At 45.1% G+C, this 25,966-nt stretch overlaps 1 protein-coding gene across 19 annotated transcripts in view; it reads left to right on the top strand.

The window, feature by feature from the left end:
- The first annotated feature begins 8,091 nt into the window (after positions 1–8,091).
- The window catches only part of macroh2a1 (macroH2A.1 histone), a 23,369-nt gene continuing 5,494 nt past the window's right edge, over positions 8,092–25,966 (top strand). Inside the window, exons 1-7 of one of the 19 annotated variants that reach the window (XM_031807751.1) lie at positions 8,092–8,441; positions 10,178–10,372; positions 11,610–11,716; positions 11,990–12,184; positions 15,593–15,703; positions 21,657–21,756; positions 24,769–24,858. In XM_031807751.1, coding sequence (XP_031663611.1) covers positions 10,201–10,372; positions 11,610–11,716; positions 11,990–12,184; positions 15,593–15,703; positions 21,657–21,756; positions 24,769–24,858 — 775 coding nt within the window. In that variant the 5' untranslated portion in view covers positions 8,092–8,441; positions 10,178–10,200. Of the gene's footprint in view, positions 8,907–9,522; positions 9,648–10,152; positions 10,373–11,609; positions 11,717–11,989; positions 12,185–15,592; positions 15,704–21,656; positions 21,757–22,217; positions 22,309–24,768; positions 24,859–25,966 lie in introns of those variants that run through there. The other 18 variants (XM_031807756.1, XM_031807754.1, XM_031807759.1 and 15 more) reach the window with 18 other exon arrangements.

Here is a 25,966-nt window from a genome sequence, read left to right on the forward strand (position 1 = left end):
GTGTCTGTGCCGGTTCTGTCTCGGTGTGTCACATGTTGTGTAGTTCTGTCTCGGTGTGTCACATGTTGTGTCTGTGCCGGTTCTGTCTCGGTGTGTCACATGTTGTGTAGTTCTGTCTCGGTGTGTCACATGTTGTGTAGTTCTGTCTCGGTGTGTCACATGTTGTGCGGTTCTGTCTCGGTGTGTCACATGTTGTGTCCTTGCCGGTTCTGTCTCGGTGTGTCACATGTTGTGTGGTTCTGTCTCGGTGTGTCACATGTTGTGTCTGTGCCGGTTCTGTCTCGGTGTGTCACATGTTGTGTAGTTCTGTCTCGGTGTGTCACATGTTGTGTAGTTCTGTCTCGGTGTGTCACATGTTGTGTCCGTGCTGGTTCTGTCTCGGTGTGTCACATGTTGTGCGGTTCTGTCTCGGTGTGTCACATGTTGTGTCCTTGCCGGTTCTGTCTCGGTGTGTCACATGTTGTGTGGTTCTGTCTCGGTGTGTCACATGTTGTGTCCGTGCCGGTTCTGTCTCGGTGTGTCACATGTTGTGTCTGTGCTGGTTCTGTCTCGGTGTGTCACATGTTGTGTGGTTCTGTCTCGGTGTGTCATATGTTGTGTCTGTGCTGGTTCTGTCTCGGTGTGTCACATGTTGTGTCTGTGCTGGTTCTGTCTCGGTGTGTCACATGTTGTGTGGTTCTGTCTCGGTGTGTCATATGTTGTGTCTGTGCTGGTTCTGTCTCGGTGTGTCACATGTTGTGTCTGTGCTGGTTCTGTCTCGGTGTGTCACATGTTGTGTGGTTCTGTCTCGGTGTGTCACATGTTGTGTGGTTCTGTCTCGGTGTGTCACATGTTGTGTCCGTGCCGGTTCTGTCTCGGTGTGTCACATGTTGTGTGGTTCTGTCTCGGTGTGTCACATGTTGTGTGGTTCTGTCTCGGTGTGTCACATGTTGTGTCCATGCCGGTTCTGTCTCGGTGTGTCACATGTTGTGTCTGTGCCGGTTCTGTCTCGGTGTAACATATGTTGTGTCCGTGCCGGTTCTGTCTCGGTGTGTCATATGTTGTGTCCGTATCGGTTCTGTCTCGGTGTGTCACATGTTGTGTCTGTGCCGGTTCTGTCTCGGTGTGTCACATGTTGTGTAGTTCTGTCTCGGTGTGTCACATGTTGTGTCTGTGCCGGTTCTGTCTCGGTGTGTCACATGTTGTGTAGTTCTGTCTCGGTGTGTCACATGTTGTGTAGTTCTGTCTCGGTGTGTCACATGTTGTGTCCGTGCTGGTTCTGTCTCGGTGTGTCACATGTTGTGCGGTTCTGTCTCGGTGTGTCACATGTTGTGTCCTTGCCGGTTCTGTCTCGGTGTGTCACATGTTGTGTGGTTCTGTCTCGGTGTGTCACATGTTGTGTGGTTCTGTCTCGGTGTGTCACATGTTGTGTCCATGCCGGTTCTGTCTCGGTGTAACATATGTTGTGTCCGTGCCGGTTCTGTCTCGGTGTGTCATATGTTGTGTCCGTATCGGTTCTGTCTCGGTGTGTCACATGTTGTGTCTGTGCCGGTTCTGTCTCGGTGTGTCACATGTTGTGTAGTTCTGTCTCGGTGTAACATATGTTGTGTCCGTGCCGGTTCTGTCTCGGTGTGTCATATGTTGTGTCCGTATCGGTTCTGTCTCGGTGTGTCACATGTTGTGTCTGTGCCGGTTCTGTCTCGGTGTGTCACATGTTGTGTAGTTCTGTCTCGGTGTGTCACATGTTGTGTCTGTGCCGGTTCTGTCTCGGTGTGTCACATGTTGTGTAGTTCTGTCTCGGTGTGTCACATGTTGTGTAGTTCTGTCTCGGTGTGTCACATGTTGTGTCCGTGCTGGTTCTGTCTCGGTGTGTCACATGTTGTGCGGTTCTGTCTCGGTGTGTCACATGTTGTGTCCTTGCCGGTTCTGTCTCGGTGTGTCACATGTTGTGTGGTTCTGTTTCGGTGTGTCACATGTTGTGTCCGTGCCGGTTCTGTCTCGGTGTGTCACATGTTGTGTCTGTGCTGGTTCTGTCTCGGTGTGTCACATGTTGTGTGGTTCTGTCTCGGTGTGTCACATGTTGTGTCTGTGCTGGGTCTGTCTCGGTGTGTCACATGTTGTGTGGTTCTGTCTCGGTGTGTCACATGTTGTGTGGTTCTGTCTCGGTGTGTCACATGTTGTGTCCGTGCCGGTTCTGTCTCGGTGTGTCACATGTTGTGTGGTTCTGTCTCGGTGTGTCACATGTTGTGTGGTTCTGTCTCGGTGTGTCACATGTTGTGTCCATGCCGGTTCTGTCTCGGTGTGTCACATGTTGTGTCTGTGCCGGTTCTGTCTCGGTGTAACATATGTTGTGTCCGTGCCGGTTCTGTCTCGGTGTGTCATATGTTGTGTCCGTATCGGTTCTGTCTCGGTGTGTCACATGTTGTGTCTGTGCCGGTTCTGTCTCGGTGTGTCACATGTTGTGTAGTTCTGTCTCGGTGTGTCACATGTTGTGTCTGTGCCGGTTCTGTCTCGGTGTGTCACATGTTGTGTAGTTCTGTCTCGGTGTGTCACATGTTGTGTAGTTCTGTCTCGGTGTGTCACATGTTGTGCGGTTCTGTCTCGGTGTGTCACATGTTGTGTCCTTGCCGGTTCTGTCTCGGTGTGTCACATGTTGTGTGGTTCTGTCTCGGTGTGTCACATGTTGTGTCTGTGCCGGTTCTGTCTCGGTGTGTCACATGTTGTGTAGTTCTGTCTCGGTGTGTCACATGTTGTGTAGTTCTGTCTCGGTGTGTCACATGTTGTGTCCGTGCTGGTTCTGTCTCGGTGTGTCACATGTTGTGCGGTTCTGTCTCGGTGTGTCACATGTTGTGTCCTTGCCGGTTCTGTCTCGGTGTGTCACATGTTGTGTGGTTCTGTCTCGGTGTGTCACATGTTGTGTCCGTGCCGGTTCTGTCTCGGTGTGTCACATGTTGTGTCTGTGCTGGTTCTGTCTCGGTGTGTCACATGTTGTGTGGTTCTGTCTCGGTGTGTCATATGTTGTGTCTGTGCTGGTTCTGTCTCGGTGTGTCACATGTTGTGTCTGTGCTGGTTCTGTCTCGGTGTGTCACATGTTGTGTGGTTCTGTCTCGGTGTGTCATATGTTGTGTCTGTGCTGGTTCTGTCTCGGTGTGTCACATGTTGTGTCTGTGCTGGTTCTGTCTCGGTGTGTCACATGTTGTGTGGTTCTGTCTCGGTGTGTCACATGTTGTGTGGTTCTGTCTCGGTGTGTCACATGTTGTGTCCGTGCCGGTTCTGTCTCGGTGTGTCACATGTTGTGTGGTTCTGTCTCGGTGTGTCACATGTTGTGTGGTTCTGTCTCGGTGTGTCACATGTTGTGTCCATGCCGGTTCTGTCTCGGTGTGTCACATGTTGTGTCTGTGCCGGTTCTGTCTCGGTGTAACATATGTTGTGTCCGTGCCGGTTTCTGTCTCGGTGTGTCATATGTTGTGTCCGTATCGGTTCTGTCTCGGTGTGTCACATGTTGTGTCTGTGCCGGTTCTGTCTCGGTGTGTCACATGTTGTGTAGTTCTGTCTCGGTGTGTCACATGTTGTGTCTGTGCCGGTTCTGTCTCGGTGTGTCACATGTTGTGTAGTTCTGTCTCGGTGTGTCACATGTTGTGTAGTTCTGTCTCGGTGTGTCACATGTTGTGTCCGTGCTGGTTCTGTCTCGGTGTGTCACATGTTGTGCGGTTCTGTCTCGGTGTGTCACATGTTGTGTCCTTGCCGGTTCTGTCTCGGTGTGTCACATGTTGTGTGGTTCTGTCTCGGTGTGTCACATGTTGTGTGGTTCTGTCTCGGTGTGTCACATGTTGTGTCCATGCCGGTTCTGTCTCGGTGTAACATATGTTGTGTCCGTGCCGGTTCTGTCTCGGTGTGTCATATGTTGTGTCCGTATCGGTTCTGTCTCGGTGTGTCACATGTTGTGTCTGTGCCGGTTCTGTCTCGGTGTGTCACATGTTGTGTAGTTCTGTCTCGGTGTAACATATGTTGTGTCCGTGCCGGTTCTGTCTCGGTGTGTCATATGTTGTGTCCGTATCGGTTCTGTCTCGGTGTGTCACATGTTGTGTCTGTGCCGGTTCTGTCTCGGTGTGTCACATGTTGTGTAGTTCTGTCTCGGTGTGTCACATGTTGTGTCTGTGCCGGTTCTGTCTCGGTGTGTCACATGTTGTGTAGTTCTGTCTCGGTGTGTCACATGTTGTGTAGTTCTGTCTCGGTGTGTCACATGTTGTGTCCGTGCTGGTTCTGTCTCGGTGTGTCACATGTTGTGCGGTTCTGTCTCGGTGTGTCACATGTTGTGTCCTTGCCGGTTCTGTCTCGGTGTGTCACATGTTGTGTGGTTCTGTTTCGGTGTGTCACATGTTGTGTCCGTGCCGGTTCTGTCTCGGTGTGTCACATGTTGTGTCTGTGCTGGTTCTGTCTCGGTGTGTCACATGTTGTGTGGTTCTGTCTCGGTGTGTCACATGTTGTGTCTGTGCTGGGTCTGTCTCGGTGTGTCACATGTTGTGTGGTTCTGTCTCGGTGTGTCACATGTTGTGTGGTTCTGTCTCGGTGTGTCACATGTTGTGTCCGTGCCGGTTCTGTCTCGGTGTGTCACATGTTGTGTGGTTCTGTCTCGGTGTGTCACATGTTGTGTGGTTCTGTCTCGGTGTGTCACATGTTGTGTCCATGCCGGTTCTGTCTCGGTGTGTCACATGTTGTGTCTGTGCCGGTTCTGTCTCGGTGTAACATATGTTGTGTCCGTGCCGGTTCTGTCTCGGTGTGTCATATGTTGTGTCCGTATCGGTTCTGTCTCGGTGTGTCACATGTTGTGTCTGTGCCGGTTCTGTCTCGGTGTGTCACATGTTGTGTAGTTCTGTCTCGGTGTGTCACATGTTGTGTCTGTGCCGGTTCTGTCTCGGTGTGTCACATGTTGTGTAGTTCTGTCTCGGTGTGTCACATGTTGTGCGGTTCTGTCTCGGTGTGTCACATGTTGTGTCCTTGCCGGTTCTGTCTCGGTGTGTCACATGTTGTGTGGTTCTGTCTCGGTGTGTCACATGTTGTGTCTGTGCCGGTTCTGTCTCGGTGTGTCACATGTTGTGTAGTTCTGTCTCGGTGTGTCACATGTTGTGTAGTTCTGTCTCGGTGTGTCACATGTTGTGTCCGTGCTGGTTCTGTCTCGGTGTGTCACATGTTGTGCGGTTCTGTCTCGGTGTGTCACATGTTGTGTCCTTGCCGGTTCTGTCTCGGTGTGTCACATGTTGTGTGGTTCTGTCTCGGTGTGTCACATGTTGTGTCCGTGCCGGTTCTGTCTCGGTGTGTCACATGTTGTGTCTGTGCTGGTTCTGTCTCGGTGTGTCACATGTTGTGTGGTTCTGTCTCGGTGTGTCATATGTTGTGTCTGTGCTGGTTCTGTCTCGGTGTGTCACATGTTGTGTCTGTGCTGGTTCTGTCTCGGTGTGTCACATGTTGTGTGGTTCTGTCTCGGTGTGTCATATGTTGTGTCTGTGCTGGTTCTGTCTCGGTGTGTCACATGTTGTGTCTGTGCTGGTTCTGTCTCGGTGTGTCACATGTTGTGTGGTTCTGTCTCGGTGTGTCACATGTTGTGTGGTTCTGTCTCGGTGTGTCACATGTTGTGTCCGTGCCGGTTCTGTCTCGGTGTGTCACATGTTGTGTGGTTCTGTCTCGGTGTGTCACATGTTGTGTGGTTCTGTCTCGGTGTGTCACATGTTGTGTCCATGCCGGTTCTGTCTCGGTGTGTCACATGTTGTGTCTGTGCCGGTTCTGTCTCGGTGTAACATATGTTGTGTCCGTGCCGGTTCTGTCTCGGTGTGTCATATGTTGTGTCCGTATCGGTTCTGTCTCGGTGTGTCACATGTTGTGTCTGTGCCGGTTCTGTCTCGGTGTGTCACATGTTGTGTAGTTCTGTCTCGGTGTGTCACATGTTGTGTCTGTGCCGGTTCTGTCTCGGTGTGTCACATGTTGTGTAGTTCTGTCTCGGTGTGTCACATGTTGTGTAGTTCTGTCTCGGTGTGTCACATGTTGTGTCCGTGCTGGTTCTGTCTCGGTGTGTCACATGTTGTGCGGTTCTGTCTCGGTGTGTCACATGTTGTGTCCTTGCCGGTTCTGTCTCGGTGTGTCACATGTTGTGTGGTTCTGTCTCGGTGTGTCACATGTTGTGTCCGTGCCGGTTCTGTCTCGGTGTGTCACATGTTGTGTCTGTGCTGGTTCTGTCTCGGTGTGTCACATGTTGTGTGGTTCTGTCTCGGTGTGTCACATGTTGTGTCTGTGCTGGTTCTGTCTCGGTGTGTCATATGTTGTGTCTGTGCTGGTTCTGTCTCGGTGTGTCACATGTTGTGTCTGTGCTGGTTCTGTCTCGGTGTGTCACATGTTGTGTCTGTGCTGGTTCTGTCTCGGTGTGTCACATGTTGTGTGGTTCTGTCTCGGTGTGTCACATGTTGTGTCCGTGCCGGTTCTGTCTCGGTGTGTCACATGTTGTGTGGTTCTGTCTCAGGGTAATCACACGTTGTGTCCGTATCGGGTTCTGATAGTCTCTCAATTCAATTCAATTCAATTCATGGGCTTTATTGGCATGGGAAACATGTGTTAACATTGCCAAAGCAAGTGAGGTAGACAACATACAAAGTGAATATATAAAGTGAAAAACAACAAAAATTAACAGTAAACATTACACATACAGAAGTTTCAAACCAGTAAAGACATTACAAATGTCATATTATATATATATATACAGTGTTCTAACAATGTACAAATGGCTAAAGGACACAAGATAAAATAAATAAGCATAAATATGGGTTGTATTTACAATGGTGTTTGTTCTTCACTGGTTGCCCTTTTCTCGTGGCAACAGGTCACAAATCTTGCTGCTGTGATGGCACACTGTGGAATTTCACCCATTTGTTCACGGATTTGTTTTCGAATTCTTTGTGGATCTGTGTAATCTGAGGGAAATATGTCTCTCTAATATGGTCATACATTGGGCAGGAGGTTAGGAAGTGCAGCTCAGTTTCCACCTCACTCTCTCTCTCTCTCTCTCTCTCTCTCTCTCTCTCTCTCTCTCTCTCTCTCTCTCATGACCTCTAGTGTGGTAACAGCCTCACTACACATGTTCATATGTAGCAGATGGGTAAATTTGTGAAACTCATTCAGCCCAAAGTGTCTCCACTTACACTGGCAAATATCTATGGCGCAAGTGGGTAAGACTCTTCAGGAGGGCCGCCACGTGTGTTTGCGAGGCATAGGTCCTGGGTTCGAGGTTTGAGCTGAATCAGGAGAAAGCTGTACTCGCTAGGCGGCCAGCCTGAAGTTCTTTACACCAGTGGAAGCTGCTGAAGGACGGACGTCTCATAATAATGGCTGGAATGGAGTTAATGGAATGGTAAAAAACACACCAAATACCTGGTTTCCAAGTGGTTGATACCACTCCATTCCAGCCATTGATACCACTCCATTCCAGCCATTATTAGGAGCCATCCTCCCCTCAGCAGCCTCCACTGCTTTACACATAGACATAACACTCAACCTCTGTCAAGATCTTTGATATTAAAAAGTGCTTGATAGGATACTATTGAATGCTGCAGAAAAAAACAAACATAATTAGCACAGTCTGCTTACATATGAGTTACTGAGTTCCATATACTCAGACATGCATGAATCAAATGACTTCAATTATATCGAGAGTGAATAACATGATTTTAACGAATGACAATATCATATCCCCATTGGAGATGGGTTTCATGAGTACTGATCTAAGACAACGACATGATCTGTGTGGTGTTTTAAAAAGCACTAACCCAGTCACTGATGTCCATATGATTTACTTAATTGGTTTTCAATCCTGGAACAAAATGTTCTCGCATTACATTATTTTTAAAATGTTAATAAGCCGGTGTGGAATTCAGCACACGTCTGTTTGACAGGTGTGATGTGAAATGTTTGACTTTTAGTGTGATGTTTAGGCAGTGGCGGATTTAGGTATAAGCAACTTGGACAACCACCCGGGGCGGCATCTGGCTGGGGGCGGCAAGGGGCGCCCCAATTTTTTGGGGGAATGGTGACATTTGCGCAATCGGTTTTCTATCGCTCATTTGTACGTCACATCAATGACATCATGTCACCGATATCATTTCGTCCAGGGAGCCATACAAGCTAGAACCGTCACTGTGTTTAGGGATATGTATATATGTATTACCAATCATGTGTTTAGGAATAGGGGCTGTCAATAGTGGGCTTAGCGCACAGGGTAGGTTAAAGTTCACAGCGCGCATACGGAGAGTTGAGGTTTGTTGCAGTCTAAAATCTATCCATTCCAGAGCAGGATAGATACATCGCTGGCCCAGTTCAATATATTCTTTCGCTGTGGATTCTGGGAGTTGAAGACACTGTCCAAGCTTGTTGAAGCCTTCCGAGTGTTGACAGAAGACACACTGCTGTTCCCCGTTTCTGTAAGTAATGAACCTCTTTTGGTTAACAATAACATTTACATCGTTGAGCCAGATGCTTCCGATATGTCACAGTTATCCTATACGTTGCTATTTTGTTTTTATCTTGCAAAGTACGGCGAAATTGTAGGCTATTTATGGCTATGAGGGCTAACTGGAAATATGACGTTAGGATTTGCAACTCAAACGCGCGACGTGAGCAAGCGAATGTCCTTGGGTTCGTGTGTGTGTGCGCCATTCTCCCATAAACGCCATTTAATTCCATTTTGTAAACATTCTCCAGGCCTACATGTGGACGAGATCAAATGGATCGTTTACACCAGGAAATGGTTCTCTTGACAGACTCCGCAACAACAACAAAAATAACTCTTAAATCGCGGTCTTGTGCACCTGGATGTCTCTGACTTTCTGACAGATGTTGCTGTGTTCATTTCTCAGGCAATTGGAGTGCATTTACGTCTCAATCTGGTCATTGCAAATTTGTATATTTTATTCTTCAGAAAGAAATGTCTTTAGCCCTTTGTAGCAGCATGATATGCATTTGTTTTAGGCCCATTGTATTATAACGTATCAATTGATCCTTTATTGCGTAGAAGTGAGCTTGAGTTAGGCTACTTTATAGAGAGTAGGCCTGTTCATAGCTACAGATTGTTACACCAGAATGTGATTTAACCAAAGATTTGTTACATCAGATAATGTGATTTTATACAAAGATTTTTGGTATCTATTATAGTACTGGGAGTTACAGGTTTGCCTATACAAAACGTCGCCAGAGAATTGCACCTGGTATTGGCGATACGATCTTCGTTCTCGATTCAGCCAAACATGTATCTTCTAAAATGTTTTTTTGTCCAGTTACAGGTGGTGTGTTTGAAGTAAAAAAATTATCCATTATTTAAATAACAAAATATTTTCCTCCATGAAGTAATCCAACAATGTGTATGCCGCCATCTTGTATATTTAAAATATTCTCTCATTGATCAAGACAGGTGAGTGTCATTATGACATGCGGCACTTTGTGGCGGACCCACCTGTTCAGCCAATGAGAGAAGACTTGAAATTTACAAGATGGCGGCATACACATTTGTATTTATTTTAGTAACGGATAATTTTTTTACTTTCAAACGCACCACCTGCAACTGGACACAAACATTTTAGAAGATACATGTTTGGCCAAATCGAGAACGATAATGGCATCGCCAATACCAGGTTAGTTGAAACGTTTTCTATAGACAAATTTGTTACTCCCAGTAATGGGATTTAATCTACAATCTTTGGTTAAATCCCATTATGTGGTGTGTAACCATCTGTGGCTAGCCTGTACGAGGCCTGTGATGGGAAATGATATGTTTTCATGAATAATAGCCTAGTGCTGATGAATTGCCAACTTGGCATTGCCTAGGAAGTTGTAATACACTTACAACTCTCACATCATTATTTTAAAATTTAATAAAAATTTATCGTTCACAAAAAGAGAACATATTGTCTCAAGATTTTGAGTGTATTGAGAAAATATGCTAATTTGGAATTTAGACATTTCCTCTGCAAATAATGACCTAATTAAAAAAATTAAAAATCATATTTATATTCTGTTCGTATGACTTGATACATTATAGAATAATACCCAATTTTCTAACACAGTATTTTCTAGGCCTTTGTTTGATTGTGTTTTGATTAGTATACTTCTCACAACAACTCGATTGTGACCAAACAGACATGAATCTGTCCTGCAAAAACAGAACCTCACACGGGTAGCGACACCATGTCCAGCCGAGGAGGGAAAAAGAAGGTCACCAAGATGTCCAGGTCGACGAAGGCCGGAGTCATCTTCCCCGTGGGGCGAATGCTGCGCTACATCAAGAAGGGTCTGCCCAAGTACAGGGTCGGTGTGGGTGCCCCAGTCTACATGGCTGCTGTTCTGGAGTACCTCACTGGTGAGGAAGCAAGATAAATAATATGACCGGATCTATCCCAAATTACCCCCTTTTGGGCCCTGGTCAGAAGGAGTATACTGTATAGGGTGGGGGGGGGGGGGGGGGGGGGGGGGGGGGGGTGTAATTTGGGATGCATTCCAATGCTTTTGAATGTTTTTGGTGATGCCATGTTGTGAGATACTCCAGAACAATTATCTCACTAATGCAATGTTGTACGGTACAGTAGTTAACTTTTAAATCAGTCAAAGTGTTCACGTTATTTAGCTAAATTAAAGTTTGCTGCTCAACCCTACCGTGTTAGGAGATTGACTGCTCAGTGAGAGGAGATGTTGAAACCCCATTCATATTTTTTGTAATAATATACATATTTTTAAACATCACGTCTGTCTGATACATCACTATTTATTTAATGAAAATAACCACAACAACAACAACAAAAGTATGTTCCCCCCCACCTGACACCGTGTGGTCTGCAAAGCGTATACACTTGCATTTCAGATGGTATGTGGGCGCGCAACCTGGTGACATTTGTTGGTCTCCAGTCAGTTTGGTGTCAGTCAGCTCTGGTCCAAGGCGTCATTGTGTTACTTACATACCAGCCAGGGCGCACTAGCTCTTGTCCAGGGTGTTATGCTAACCACTGTTGCTTTTGTGCAGCTGGCTAGTACACACTAGCTGGCTATCTAGTACACTAGCTCGTACCTAGTTTATAATTCTAGGTGTAATTTCACCACCCGTGCTGTTGGTGGCAGTAACGCGCCATCCTCTGGCACCATTCGACATCCTGTCTCGTTTTTGTGTCTCGTAGCGTCTGTTGCGTGAGAAGGTATTTGCTGGAGCCAGACTCTTGGAAATTCCAGGCATTTTTTTTCCCAACAGCTCTTGCAGAAAAAAGGGCATTATAATTTTCACATTCATTGTTATTTTGACCTCATAGTGTTTAAATTATTATTATTATTATATATTTTTTTTTTAACAGGAAAATCCTGTTTTTTAACTGCACTGCTCCTTAAAGATATTGATTTATTCTTAATCCCTCCTGTGGACCTGCATTCTCAGTGCCCTCACTACTCTACACTGTTTTTCCACTTCTGAAAACAGCTTAATTCTGACTTATCTCCAATGCTGCTGGTCTTGGGCTTTATTGGTCCTCTGGCCAGTGGATGCTTTTGAGTTACATTGTCAGACCTCTGCACCAGGTCCAGCTGTATTAACTATCTCTATTCTTGTGTTCTAGCTGAAATCCTGGAGCTGGCGGGCAACGCAGCCAGAGACAATAAGAAAGGACGTGTCACACCACGACACATCCTTCTAGCCATCGCCAACGACGAGGAGCTCAACCAGGTCAGCTGTTATTTTGGTAACTTTCCCCTCCAAAATTCACCAGGTTTTCCTGAAATACTGGTTGGAAGATTCCTGGAATCCAGAGGGAATAAACAGGAAATCCTCCGACTGGGATTTCTGGTTAAAAACCTTGGGAATTTGGGAAAGTTACCAGCATTTTGCAACATTAGTTTAAGTACATGCCCCATCTTTGTGAGGTCATCCGCTAGTTAGAGAGAGAGGAGGGAGCAATCCAATGCAGACTGCGTGATTTCACCGACTGTCTCTCTGCAGCTGCTGAAAGGTGTGACCATCGCAGCCGGAGGAGTCTTACCTAACATCCACCCCGAGCTGCTAGCTAAGAAGAGGGGGTCAAAGGGCAAGCTGGAGGCTGTCATCACGCCTCCTCCCGCCATCAAGAAATCCAAGATGTCTGCCTCCAAGAAATCAGCCAAAAAGGCAGCTGCAGGGAAAAGAGCCAAAGCTAAGGTATACAATATGTGAGGGATAAACTCAAACATTCTGTGTAGGGGTGAACGACTCCAGGATCCTGTGATTTATTTTTATTTAATTTTTTATAATAATGTTTTTGTTGTTGGAGTGGACTCTTGCTCGACTCTCAAAACAACGCTGAAATGGCTACATACACACTACCTCATTATGGCAGAATCCTACTAGGAAGACTACTATTGCATACCAGAAAGGATGAGCATGAAGCTTTGCATTTGCTCATCAATTTAGCCATTAAAAAGGCCTATGTTGTTTGAATATAGAAGGTGATGTGTAGGGACTAGAATATTTCGGTGATATTTCCGCTGTGCACCGCCTTGACCGAACCCGTGGAATGATGCAGCGCACTATTCTTTGCCGTGTTATAGTCCTATTGGACAGGACTAGTATTACTAGAGCCCTATTGGACAGGACTAGTATTACTAGAGCGCTATTGGACAGGACTAGTATTACTAGAGCGCTATTGGACAGGACTAGTATTACTAGAGCGCTATTGGACGGGACTAGTATTACTAGAGCCCTATTGGACGGGACTAGTATTACTAGAGCGCTATTGGACGGGACTAGTATTACTAGAGCCCTATTGGACGGGACTTGTATTACTAGAGCGCTATTGGACGGGACTAGTATTACTAGAGCCCTATTGGACGGGACTAGTATTACTAGAGCCCTATTGGACGGGACTAGTATTACTAGAGCGCTATTGGACGGGACTAGTATTACTAGAGCCCTATTGGACGGGACTAGTATTACTAGAGCCCTATTGGACGGGACTAGTATTACTAGAGCCCTATTGGACGGGACTAGTATTACTAGAGCCCTATTGGACGGGACTAGTATTGCTAGAGCCCTATTGGACGGGACTAGTATTGCTAGAGCCCTATTGGACGGGACTAGTATTGCTAGAGCCCTATTGGACGGGACTAGTATTGCTAGAGCCCTATTGGACGGGACTAGTATTGCTAGAGCCCTATTGGACGGGACTAGCATTGCTAGAGCCCTATTGGACGGGACTAGCATTGCTAGAGCCCTATTGGACGGGACTAGCATTGCTAGAGCCCTATTGGACGGGACTAGCATTGCTAGAGCCCTATTGGACGGGACTAGCATTACTAGAGATGGTGGTTATGTAAATATACTGAACAAAAATATAAATGCAACAATTTCAAAGATTTTACTGAGATACAGTTCACAGAAGGAAATCAATCAATTGAAAGGAATTCATTAGGCCCTAATCTATGGATTTCACATGTCTGGGCGGGGGTGCAGCCATTGGTTGGGCCTGGGAGGGTGTAGGCCTACCCACTTGGGAGCCAGGCCCACTAGGGTAGGATTCTAGGCTAACCTGGGCTGTCTCCTCTGTTCTAAGATCATCAGGGTCAGAGCTAGCTAGAGATCAGGAGCATCATCGCTGCTGGGTTCGGCCTCAGCTGTTTGATTTCTGATATCAACCGCGGCAGATTAGCTGGTTAGAGCTAAAATAGGCTTATAACACTAACGCCTTTTACAGCTAGCTAAGAAGCTAACTTAACTTTGTAGTGGTGAGGCGTGAAGCAGCTTTAACTGTTAACTTAACCCAGTAGCCTACCACTTGTTATGGAAACCCAGAGGAGTCATACCTAACCACCCGTGGCTTCACATAGCCCCCTACACACAAACACTCCACACCGTGCTCCGATTCAGTACAGATTTCGCTCCAACCTTGTCACTCAATCATTCTAACTTTTTAGCTATTTTTATATAGGGACATATAACTAAAACTGAGGCTGCACAAGTTTCAACTGAGGGGCTAAGCCCCCTTTTGGCCCCTCCTGGAGCAGAGCTGTTTTATCATAAATATCCTGTGCTTTTTCATTTGACGCACACAGACCCAGCTAGGCTTCATTGAAACCGCCGAAGCGGCCATGGGGCTCAGCCAGGACTATTAATTTTGTAACTGAATGAAAACATAATAAAAAATAAAAAAAGTTAATAGAAGTTGGGAAAATTATGATGACAAAAATGCGAAATAGTGTTAAGTGCCTGTAAACAGCTTGGGGAGGGAAATCATTTCACAGATTTAATCATGTAATATTAAGTCTACCGATTTTATTTCTCACTATGTACTTGCGAGTATTGACTGACTGGTCCGTTGTGACAAAGCTCTAAAAAGAAAATAAGAAAAAATGAGAATGGACTCTACCTGCATTGATTTTGGATTGGAGATGTTTGATATGAGTCTGGAAGGAGAGTTTGCAGTCTAGCCAGACACCTAGGTACTTATAGATGTCCACATATTCTAGGTCGGAACCATCCAGGGAGATGATGCTAGTCGGGCGTGCCAACTAGTGTTTAAGAGCAGTTGGAGGCCACAGAAGGAGTGTTGTATGACATTGAAGCTCGTTTGGAGGTTAGATAGCACAGTGTCCAAGGAAGGGCCAGAAGTATACAGAATGGTGTCATCTGCGTAGAGGTGGATCAGGGAATCACCCTGATCAGCCCGTAGGCACGCTAGAGGCCCGGATACAGCCCGTAGGCACGCTAGAGGCCCGGATACAGCCCGTAGGCACGCTAGAGGCCCGGATACAGCCCGTAGGCACGCTAGAGGCCCGGATACAGCCCGTAGGCACGCTAGAGGCCCGGATACAGCCCGTAGGCACGCTAGAGGCCCGGATACAGCCCGTAGGCACGCTAGAGGCCCGGATACAGCCCGTAGGCACGCTAGAGGCCCGGATACAGCCCGTAGGCACGCTAGAGGCCCGGATACAGCCCGTAGGCACGCTAGAGGCCCGGATACAGCCCGTAGGCACGCTAGAGGCCCGGATACAGCCCGTAGGCACGCTAGAGGCCCGGATACAGCCCGTAGGCACGCTAGAGGCCCGGATACAGCCCGTAGGCACGCTAGAGGCCCGGATACAGCCCGTAGGCACGCTAGAGGCCCGGATACAGCCCGTAGGCACGCTAGAGGCCCGGATACAGCCCGTAGCCACGCTAGAGGCCCAGATACAGCCCGTAGCCACGCTAGAGGCCCGGATACAGCCCATAGCCACGCTAAATGGCTAAGGTGCCTTATTGCTATTATAAACAGGTTAATAAAAAATGTCATACCTTGTGGTATACAGTCTGATATACCACGGCTTTCAGACAATCTGCATTCTGGTCTCGAACAACCCGGTTTATAATATAACTCAAAGCTAAGGTATACAGTATGTTATACAGGCAAGTTGTTTCAGGTGGAGACTTTGAATGTAGACCCCATAAATGTCAACATGATAATACAATTGAGGTTCAACTTTATTATGGTTAACTCCCTTACTCAAATGTCATAATGTCACTGAATGTTTTGGACAGTGTTGTCTAGGCCTACATAATATCACCTGATGTTTCTCATATGTCTCTCTGGCCCAGCAGAAACAGGGGGAGGTGAGCAAAGCTGTCTCGGCAGACAGCACCACGGAAGGAACACCTACGGATGGATTCACTGTCCTCTCCACCAAGAGTCTTTTCCTGGGTCAGAAGGTAGGTTCGTCCGTCACTACTACTACGTCGCTTCTCATAGAGGCCTCGCAGCTTCTCCCTTTGTTAATCTCAATGAGGTTACATGCATTCAGGGTGTCGTTGCTGATAGTGGATGGTGTATTGAGGGGAAATACGACGCAATATTCGTATGCGCACTCACAGGAACCTTATAGTGGAGAATATAGAGGGGATGACATCATCTTATGTACTGCTTTACTTACCATTGTTTTCTCATTTCCTAAACATTCCTATTTTTATATACCATTTATTTGTTTTGTATATAGATTAATTGTTCTGAAACTTTGACTATGGCAGCCAAATGTGTAACAGTTTTTTTATGGATCAACCTTTTACATAAATGTATGTTTCTCCACGGTCAATCAGCATGAGTTTCCTGTAGGGAAACCTTTTATAAAGTCCTCATACCTCTTGACTTATTCCATATTTTGTTATGTTAAGAGCCTGAAATAAAAAATAAAAAAAATAATGAAATGTTTCTTTAAAATTCACCCATCGACACACAACATCCCATAATGACAAAGTGAAGACATGTTTTTAGACAATTTTTGCAAATGTATTGAAAATGAAATACAGAAATATATTCACACTTCTGAGTCAATACATGTTGGAATCACCTTTGGCAGTGATTACAGCTGTGAGTCTTTCTGGGTAAATTTCTAAGAGCTTTGCACACCTGGATTGTACAATATTGCACATTTAAAATTCTGCAACTCTGTCAAGTTAAATAAATCCAAGTTGGATGTTGATCATTGCTAGACAGCCATTTTTAACTCTTGCCATAGACTTTCAAGCTGATTTAAGACAAAACTTTAACTAGGCCACTCAGGAACATTCAATTTATTTTTATTTATTTTATTTATTTTACCTTTATTTAACCAGGTAGGCTAGTTGAGAACAAGTTCTCATTTGCAACTGTGACCTGGCCAAGATAAAGCAAAGCAATTCGACACATACAACAACACAGAGTTACACATGGAATAAACAAAACATACAGTCAATAATACAGTAGAACAAAATAAAACAAAAAGTCTATATACAGTGAGTGCAAATGAGGTAAGTTAAGGAAATAAATAGGCCATGGTGGCGAAGTAATTACAATATTGCAATTAAACACTGGAATGGTAGATCGGCAGAAGATGAATGTGCAGGTAGAGATACTGGGATGCAAAGGAGCAAAATAAATAAATAAATACCAGTATGGGGATGAGGTAGGTAGGTAGATGTGCTGTTTACAGATAGGCTAAGTACAGGTGCAGTGATCTGTAAAATGCTCTCACAGCTGGAGCTTAAAGCTAGTGAGGGAGATGTGAGTCTCCCAGCTTCATAGATTTTTGCAATTCGTTCCAGTCATGGGCAGCAGAGAACTGGAAGGAAAGACGACCAAAGGAGGAATTGGCTTTGGGGGTGACCAGTGAGATATATACCTGCTGGAGCGCGTGCTGCTATGGTGACCAGTGAGCTGAGATAAGGCGGGGCTTTACCTAGCAGAGACTTGTAGATAACCTGTAGCCATTCAATGTTGTCTTGGTAATCAACTCCAGTGTTTATTTGGTCTTGCATTTTAGGTTATTGTCCTGCTGAAAGGTGAATGTGTCTGTTGGAAAGCAGACTGAACCAGGGTTTCCTCTTGGATTTTGCCTGTGCTTACGTAGCTCTTCCGTTTCTTTTTATTCTAAAATACTCCCTTGTACTTGCCGATGGCAAGCATACCCATAACATGATGCAGCCACAACCATGCTTAAAAATATGAAGAGTGGTACTCTGTGATGTGTTGGTTGGATTTTCCCCAAACATAACACATTGCAAAACCATAGCAAAGCAAAGTTGATTCCTTTGCCACATTTGTTGCAGTTTTATTTAGTGCCTTATTGCCAAACAGGATGGACGTTTTGGAATATTCTTTTATTCTGTACAGGCTTCCTTGTTTTCCCTCTGCCAATTAGGTTAGTATTGTGGTGTGACTACAAAGGTGTTGATCCATCCTCAGTTTTCTCCCATCACAGCCATTAAACTCTGTAACTATTCTAAAGTCACCATTGGCCTCATGGTGAAATAACTGAGCGGTTTCCTTCCTCTCCGGCAACTGAGTTAGGAAGGACGTCTGTATCTTTGTGGTGACTGATGATATTGATGCACCATCCAAAGTGTATTTAATAACCTCACCATGCTCAAAGGGATATTCAATGTCTGCTTTTTAAAAAACGTTTAACAATAGACCTTTGCTTATTGACTCGACATTTCATCTTTCAATTAGTTTTTTATTTATTTATTTGTTAACATTTCTAAGAACATTAATCCACTTTGATATTATGGGGTATTTTGTGTAGGCCAGTGATGTGAAATATCAATGTAATTCATTTGAAATTCAGGCTGTAACACAACAATATGTGGAAGAAGTGATACTTTCTCAAGCCATTTCTTTCCAGTGTCGACTGTTAGACCAGTTACACCCCTCGAATCCCATGGGTTACGCTCTAAATGGCAACTTAGGGCCCCCTATTGCCCAAAGAGTGCCCCCTATTGCCCAAAGAGTGCCCCCGTATTCCCCAAAGAGTGCCCTCTATTGCTTCTACAGTGCATTATTTTTGACCAGGGCACATAGATTTGTGGTCAAATGTAGTGCACTATATAGGGACTAGAGTGCCACTTAAGACACATCATGGTTACTGCTACATGATTGGCTACTGCTACATGATTGGCTACTGCTACATGATTGGCTACTGCTACATGATTGGCTACTGCTACATGATTGGCTACTGCTACATGATTGGCTACTGTTACATGATTGGTTATTGTGTATCTGGAAAGAGTTCCCCTCCTCGCTGCAATGAAGACAATCGAGTGCTTCATTTTCTTTGTTCACTTGCTGATGTCACCTCGTACTTTGGCCTCGCAAACATACGCTAATAAACCAGGCTGCCGCACTAAACTAACCAGTTTATCTACTGTAGAGTGGGTGCTGCCATAGCTGGCAGCTAGGATGGTGTGAGTGAGAAGGTGTTTGTGGTTCGTCAGGCTCAACGTCTATTTGTTCGTTGAGACTATTTTGGCAGTGAAGTGCCCCTTGTTGAAAGAAAGTTTGGAAAACGTCATTAGTCGATGTCTGTTTTTTTTAAAATATCTGTCCAATGATTTTTATGCCCAATTCTAAAAAACATTTATGACCTTTAAAAAAAAAAAAAAAAAAAAATGGTTTTAGTTAGATTTTATGGAAAGAAACCTACATTAAATAAATGGAATTCAAGTAATTTAGAGTATGTGGTTGGCAATTAGATGTTCTACTGTTAGGGGTAGAGCAGTTGATGAAGGAGCTAATCAAAGATGGCTGCATTTTGTTGAATGGAAACTGTAATAATGAATGCCATTAACCTAATTTACCATTCACTGGTGGTGGGTTCTTCTGACTGAAAGCAGACTTTATCCATTCAGATATACAGTTGAAATCGGAAGTTTACATACACTTAGGTTGGAGTCATTAAAACCCATTTTTCAACCACCCCACAAAGTTCTTGTTAACAAACTATAGTTTTGGCAAGTCGGTTAGGACATCTACTTTTGTGCATGAGACAAGTCATTTTCCCAACAATTGTTTACAGACAGATAATTTCACTTATAAATCACTGTATCACGATTCCAGTGGGTCAGAAGTTTACATGCACTAAGTTGACTGTGTCTTTAAACAGCTTATAAAATTCCAGAAAATTATGTCATGGCTTTAGAAGCTTCTGATAGGCTAATTGATATCATTTGAGTCAATTGTAGGTGTACCTGTGGATGTATTTCAAGGCCTAACTTCAAACTCAGTGCATCTTTGCTTGACATCATGGGAAAAACAAAAGAAATAAGCCAAGACCTCAGAAAACAATTTGTAGACCTCCACAAGTCTGGTTCATCCTTGAGAGCAATTTCCAAATGCCTGAAGGTACCACGTTGATCTGTACAAACAATAGTACGCAAGTATAAACACCATGGGCCCATGCAGCCGTCATACCGCTCAGGAAGGAGACTCGTTTTGTCTCCTAGAGATTAACGTACTTTGGTGCGAAAAGTGCAAATCAATCCCAGAACAACAGCAAAGGACCTTGTGAAGGTGCTGGAGGAAACACAGTAAAACGAGTCCTATATCTATGTAACCTGAAAGGCCACTCAGCAAGGAAGAGGCCACTGCTCCAAAACCGCCATAAAAAAAGCAAGACTATGGTTTGCAACTGCACATGGGGACAAAGATCGTACTTTTTGGAGAAATGTCCTCTGGTCTGATGAAACAAAAATAGACGGTTTGGCCATAATGACCATCGTTATATTTAAAGGAAAAGGGGTGTTCTTTGGTTTGCATCTCAACCGTGAAGCGCTGGGGTGGCAGCATCATGTTGTGGGGGGTGCTTTGCTGCAGGAGGGACTGGTGCACTTCACAAAATAGATGGCATCATGAGGAAGTAAAATTATCTGTATATATTGAAGAAACATCTCAAGACATTAGTCAGGAAGTTAAAGCTTGGTCGCAAATGGGTCTTCCAAATGGACACTGACCCCAAGCATACTTCCAAAGTTGTGGCAAAATGGCTTAAGGACAACAAAGTCAAGGTATTGGAGTGGCCATCACAAAGCCCTGACCTCAATCCTATAGTAAATTTGTGGGCAGAACTGAAAAAGCATTTGCTAGCAAGGAGGCCTACAAACCTGACTCAGTTACACCAGCTCTGTAAGGAGGAATGGGCCAAAATTCACCCAACTTATTGTGGGAAGCTTGTGGAAGGCTACCTAAAACGTTTGACCCAAATTAAACAATTTAAAGGCAATGCTACCAAATACTAATTGGGTGTATGGAAACTTCTGGCCCACTGGGAATGTGATGAAATAAATAAATCATTCTCTCAACTATTATTCTGACATTTCACATTCGTAAAATAAAATGGTGATCCTAACTGACCTAAGGGGATGATTTTTAAAAGGATTAAATGTCAGGAATTGTGAAAAACTGAGTTTTTAAATGTATTTGGCTAAGGTGTATGTCAACTTCCTACTTCAACTGTCTGTACAAGACATCTCACTTTGATCGTTTCCCGGCTCTGTGTTTTCAGACACCATGGTTGTGGGAAGAGACTTGACTATATAAGTCTGCATCCCTACATGCTATTGGCCTATTTTACTGCCTTTCCTCTTTACTTCGTTTGCACACACTGTATACAGATTTTTCTATTGTGTTATTGACTGTGCGTTTTGTTTATCCCACGTGTAACTCTGTGTTAGTTTGTGTCGCACTGCTTTGCTTTATCTTGGCCAGTAAATGAGAACTTGTTCTCAACTGGCCTACCTGGTTAAATAAAGGTGAAATAATTCAATTAAAAAGTGTGCTTTGGGGTACAGGGTGCCATTTAGGACGAAGGCCAAATCAATTAGTTTATGTACTGTATTCGTTGCCTCCTTCTTTAAAAAATATATATAGTCTTTTTCTTTTTGGAGATGTCACAGTAGAAGTGAATCCGCATTGTATTCATTCATGCATATCAAGTCATTTTCTGGGCTATTGTAAACCTTTTGAATTAGTTTATCTACTCCTCTGATGGTGTCATTCTGGTTTGGGATTGTTTTTGGTTTGTTCTATCCTTCTCTGCTTTCTAAATTCTATGGGCAATTTCATGTACCTCACTGCCAGTTGCCTAAAATCTGAAACACCTGGCTCAATACTCAGTAAACGGAATGTTTTTCTAGAAGCTCATATCTTTTTTTTGCCTTCCAGTGCAGTGTTTCAAACTAACTGATTAATAGGTTAACTGTTTCATGTTCTTTTCTGTGATGCTTTCTGAATCCTGCACTCTTCTAAATTCTACTTGTACCAAATCAGTCCCGCACTAAGGTGTGGTTTGATCGATCTAACGGCTTTGCCCCCCACCCCTCCCTGCTTGCTGGTGGCATGCTCTCCCCCCCCCAGCTAAACCTGGTTCACAGTGAGGTCAGTAACTTGGCTGGCTTTGACGTGGAGGGGGTCATCAACCCCACCAATGCAGACATTGACCTTAAAGATGATCTAGGTGAGCTCCCTTTCACTCTGCGGTTTGAAAGATCCTTGAATGCTGAACTTAAATGGGACACCATCCCCAAATTGACTAGTTTATTAGAAACAAATGTTGTTTTTTCTCTGAAAAATTAATACACACACACATTGGATCTCAGGCTTATCCCCTCAGATGAAATTCTAGGATTTTGTCAAATCTCTGCAGAGCAGTTGTCATTCCCCCCGCCCCTCTCTGCCTGTCATGGATGTTATTGTTGGGTCTGTCTCTCTGGATTGGTCAGTCAGTCAGTCTCCTGTGTTCCTGAAATAAGTAAATAAATAAGGAGCACAGCACTCTCACCTCCCTCTCGTTCTTTCTCCCTGATACCTTCGTATGTTTTATGTTCTTCATTTCCCCCCCCCCATCCTCTTCCCCCCCCCTTCCCCACTCACTGTGTTTTACCTCTCATGTTGATTGCCTGTTGTCATTGTTTGTAGTTGCAAGTTGTGCAAGCCGACATTTCCACCATTGACAGCGAGGCTGTTGTTCACCCGACCAATTCCACCCTCTACACTGGTGGTGAAGTAGGTAATATAGAACCCTCCCTCATCACCATGGGTACAACGTGTTACCGTGCCGACACCTGTAGCAAAGCATCCCATAATGCATCTTCTTCTTCCTCCTCTTAGACAAATTTGTTCTCAGGGTGGAATTCTAACTTTCTAGATGTAATTCAGACTTTGTTTCTGTTTTTAATCATTGCATTGACCAATAAGAGATTGACGTCAACAGATGGTCTGTTTTATGTATTTGGATCTGAGGATCTGAGGTTAGGTTCCCTAGCCATACTTATGTTTATGAAAGTAAAACTCCTATTGAACCACCAATTACTGTGTAACTAATAACTTTTTTAAAAATTCAATAAATAAATAATAATGTTGAGAAGTTGGAAGAACATGCACCAATGCTTTGTGTTTTGGTGACCTCTAAAAGGCCTTAATTACTCTTCTGTTTTATGTTTTATTTTTATAGATTTTCTTACATCTGCTTGTATTTCCCTATTTCTTTTATGTGGATGTTTTTTTTGTTTTGTCAACACTCTGACATTAAACTTCCTCTCCTCTCTGACTATCTGCCTGCATCACTTCCCTCTCTGACTATCTGCCTGCATCACTTCCCTCTCTCACTATCTGCCTGCATCACTTCCCACTCTGACATTAAACTTCCTTTCCTCTCTGACTATCTGCCTGCATCACTTCCCTCTCTCACTATCTGCCTGCATCACTTCCCACTCTGACATTAAACTTCCTTTCCTCTCTGACTATCTGCCTGCATCACTTCCCACTCTGACATTAAACTTCCTCTCCTCTCTGACTATCTGCCTGCATCACTTCCCTCTCTGACTATTTGCCTGCATCACTTCCCTCTCTCACTATCTGCCTGCATCACTTCCCACTCTGACATTAAACTTCCTCTCCTCTCTGACTATCTGCCTGCATCACTTCCCTCTCTGACTATCTGCCTGCATCACTTCCCCCTCTGACTATCTGCCTGCATCACTTCCCCCTCTGACTATCTGCCTGCATCACTTCCCTCTCTGACTATCTGCCTGCATCACTTCCCACTCTGACATTAAACTTCCTCTCCTCTGACTATCTGCCTGCATCACTTCCCTCTGTCTATCTGCCTGCATCACTTCCTACTCGGACTATCTGCCTGCATCACTTCCCACTCTGACATTAAACTTCCTCTCCTCTGACTATCTGCCTGCATCACTTCCCTCTGTCTATCTGCCTGCATCACTTCCCACTCTGACTGATCAGAAGGGAAGCGATGCTAAATCTGAAATTTAACACTTAGGAAGTGTAAAAAAAAAGTCACCATCTGATCAAGTGAAAAGGAAAAGCCTACTACAGGAGAAGCTCGATAAGGGATGTTTTTTTAATAACTAGTAGTAATATTGAGTTGCTTTATACACTGAGAGTACAAAACCATTAAGAACACCTTCCTAATTTAATTTAACCTTTTATTTAACTAGGCAAGTCAGTTAAGAACAAATTCTTATTTTCAATGACGGCCCTAGGAACAGTGGGTTTAACTGCCTGTTCAGGGGGCAGAACGACAGATTTGTACCTTGTCAGCTCGGGGGGTTTGAACTTGCAACCTTTCGGTTACTAGTCCAACGCTCTAACCACTAGGCTACCTACCGCCCCTACACTCTAACCACTAGGCTACCTACCGCCCCTACACTCTAACCACTAGGCTACCTACCGTCCCTACACTCTAACCACTAGGCTACCTACCGTCCCTATACTCTAACCACTAGTCTCCCTGCCGCCCCAAGTTGCACCCTCCCTTTTGCCCTCATTAGGGAATGGACCACAAGGTCCACAGGGATGCTAGGCCCACGTTGACTCCAATGCTTCCCACACTTGTGTCAAGGTGGTGGACCATTCTTGATTACCCAACAGCGTTGCAGTTCTTGACACACACACACATATATATATATATATATATGTGTGTGTGTGTGTGTGTGTGTGTGTGTGTGTGTGTGTGCCTGGAACTCACTACCAGTACCCCTGTTCAAAGGCACTTCAACATGTTGTCTTGCCCCATTTAACTCTCTGAACGGCACACATACACAATCCATGAATCAATTGTCTCAAGGCTTAAAAAATATTATTTAACCTGTCTCTTCCACTTCATCTACACTGATTTTGAATTCGAGTTTTAACAATAAAGGATCATGGCTTCCACCTGGCTTCACTCGGTCAGTCTGTCATGGAAAGAACAGCTGTTCTTAATGTTTTGTCCACTCGGTGTACATGGGAACTGTGGTGTACAGTGGGCAAAGAGATTCAGAGAGGTCAAATGAAAGGACTGTCCTGCCTCTCTCTCACACAGCTCTCACTCAGCTCAGAACCAGATGCATGTCTGCTGTCTGTCCGCTTGTCCGTCCCTCTCCCTCAGTCTGTCTGTCTGTCTGCACTCACAACAACAACAACAACAACAGGAGGACACTAAAGACCCCAGACTGTTTCCCTACAGGTGGTGCTCTGGAAAAGAAGGGAGGGGAGGAGTTTGTGGATGCCATGTTGGAGTTACGGAAGAAGAACGGTCCCCTGGAAGTGGCTGGAGGTAGGGAGAAACCAATACCAGTCCCCTAGGGGTGGGGAGAAACCAATACCAGTCCCCTGGAGGTAGGGAGAAACCAATACCAGTCCCCTGGAGGTAGGGAGAAACCAATACCAGTCCCCTGGAGGTAGGGAGAAACCAATACCAGTCCCCTGGAGGTAGGGAGAAACCAATATCAGTCCCCTGGAGGTGGTTGGAGGTAGGGAGAAACCAATATCAGTCCCCTGGAGGTGGTTGGAGGTAGGGAGAAACCAATATCAGTCCCCTGGAGGTGGTTGGAGGTAGGGAGAAACCAATACCAGTCCCCTGGAGGTGGTTGGAGGTAGGGAGAAACCAATACCAGTCCCCTGGAGGTGGTTGGAGGTAGGGAGAAACCAATACCAGTCCCCTGGAGGTAGGGAGAAACCAATACCAGTCCCCTGGAGGTGGTTGGAGGTAGGGAGAAACCAATACCAGTCCCCTGGAGGTAGGGAGAAACCAATACCAGTCCCCTGGAGGTAGGGAGAAACCAATACCAGTCCCCTGGAGGTAGGGAGAAACCAATACCAGTCCCCTGGAGGTAGGGAGAAACCAATACCAGTCCCCTGGAGGTAGGGAGAAACCAATACCAGTCCCCTGGAGGTAGGGAGAAACCAATACCAGTCCCCTGGAGGTAGGGAGAAACCAATACCAGTCCCCTGGAGGTAGGGAGAAACCAATACCAGTCCCCTGGAGGTAGGGAGAAACCAATACCAGTCCCCTGGAGGTAGGGAGAAACCAATACCAGTCCCCTGGAGGTAGGGAGAAACCAATACCAGTCCCCTGGAGGTAGGGAGAAACCAATACCAGTCCCCTGGAGGTAGGGAGAAACCAATACCAGTCCCCTGGAGGTAGGGAGAAACCAATACCAGTCCCCTGGAGGTAGGGAGAAACCAATACCAGTCCCCTGGAGGTAGGGAGAAACCAATACCAGTCCCCTGGAGGTAGGGAGAAACCAATACCAGTCCCTTGGAGATTTTGATTTATTTTGATTTAACCTTTATTTAACTAGGCAAGTCAGTTAAGAACAAATTCTTATTTTCAATGACGGCCTAGGAACAGTGGGTTAACTGCCTGTTCAGGGGCAGAACGA

Source organism: Oncorhynchus kisutch, linkage group LG28 (assembly GCF_002021735.2).
Source record: "Oncorhynchus kisutch isolate 150728-3 linkage group LG28, Okis_V2, whole genome shotgun sequence".
Taxonomy (NCBI): Eukaryota; Metazoa; Chordata; class Actinopteri; order Salmoniformes; family Salmonidae; genus Oncorhynchus; species Oncorhynchus kisutch.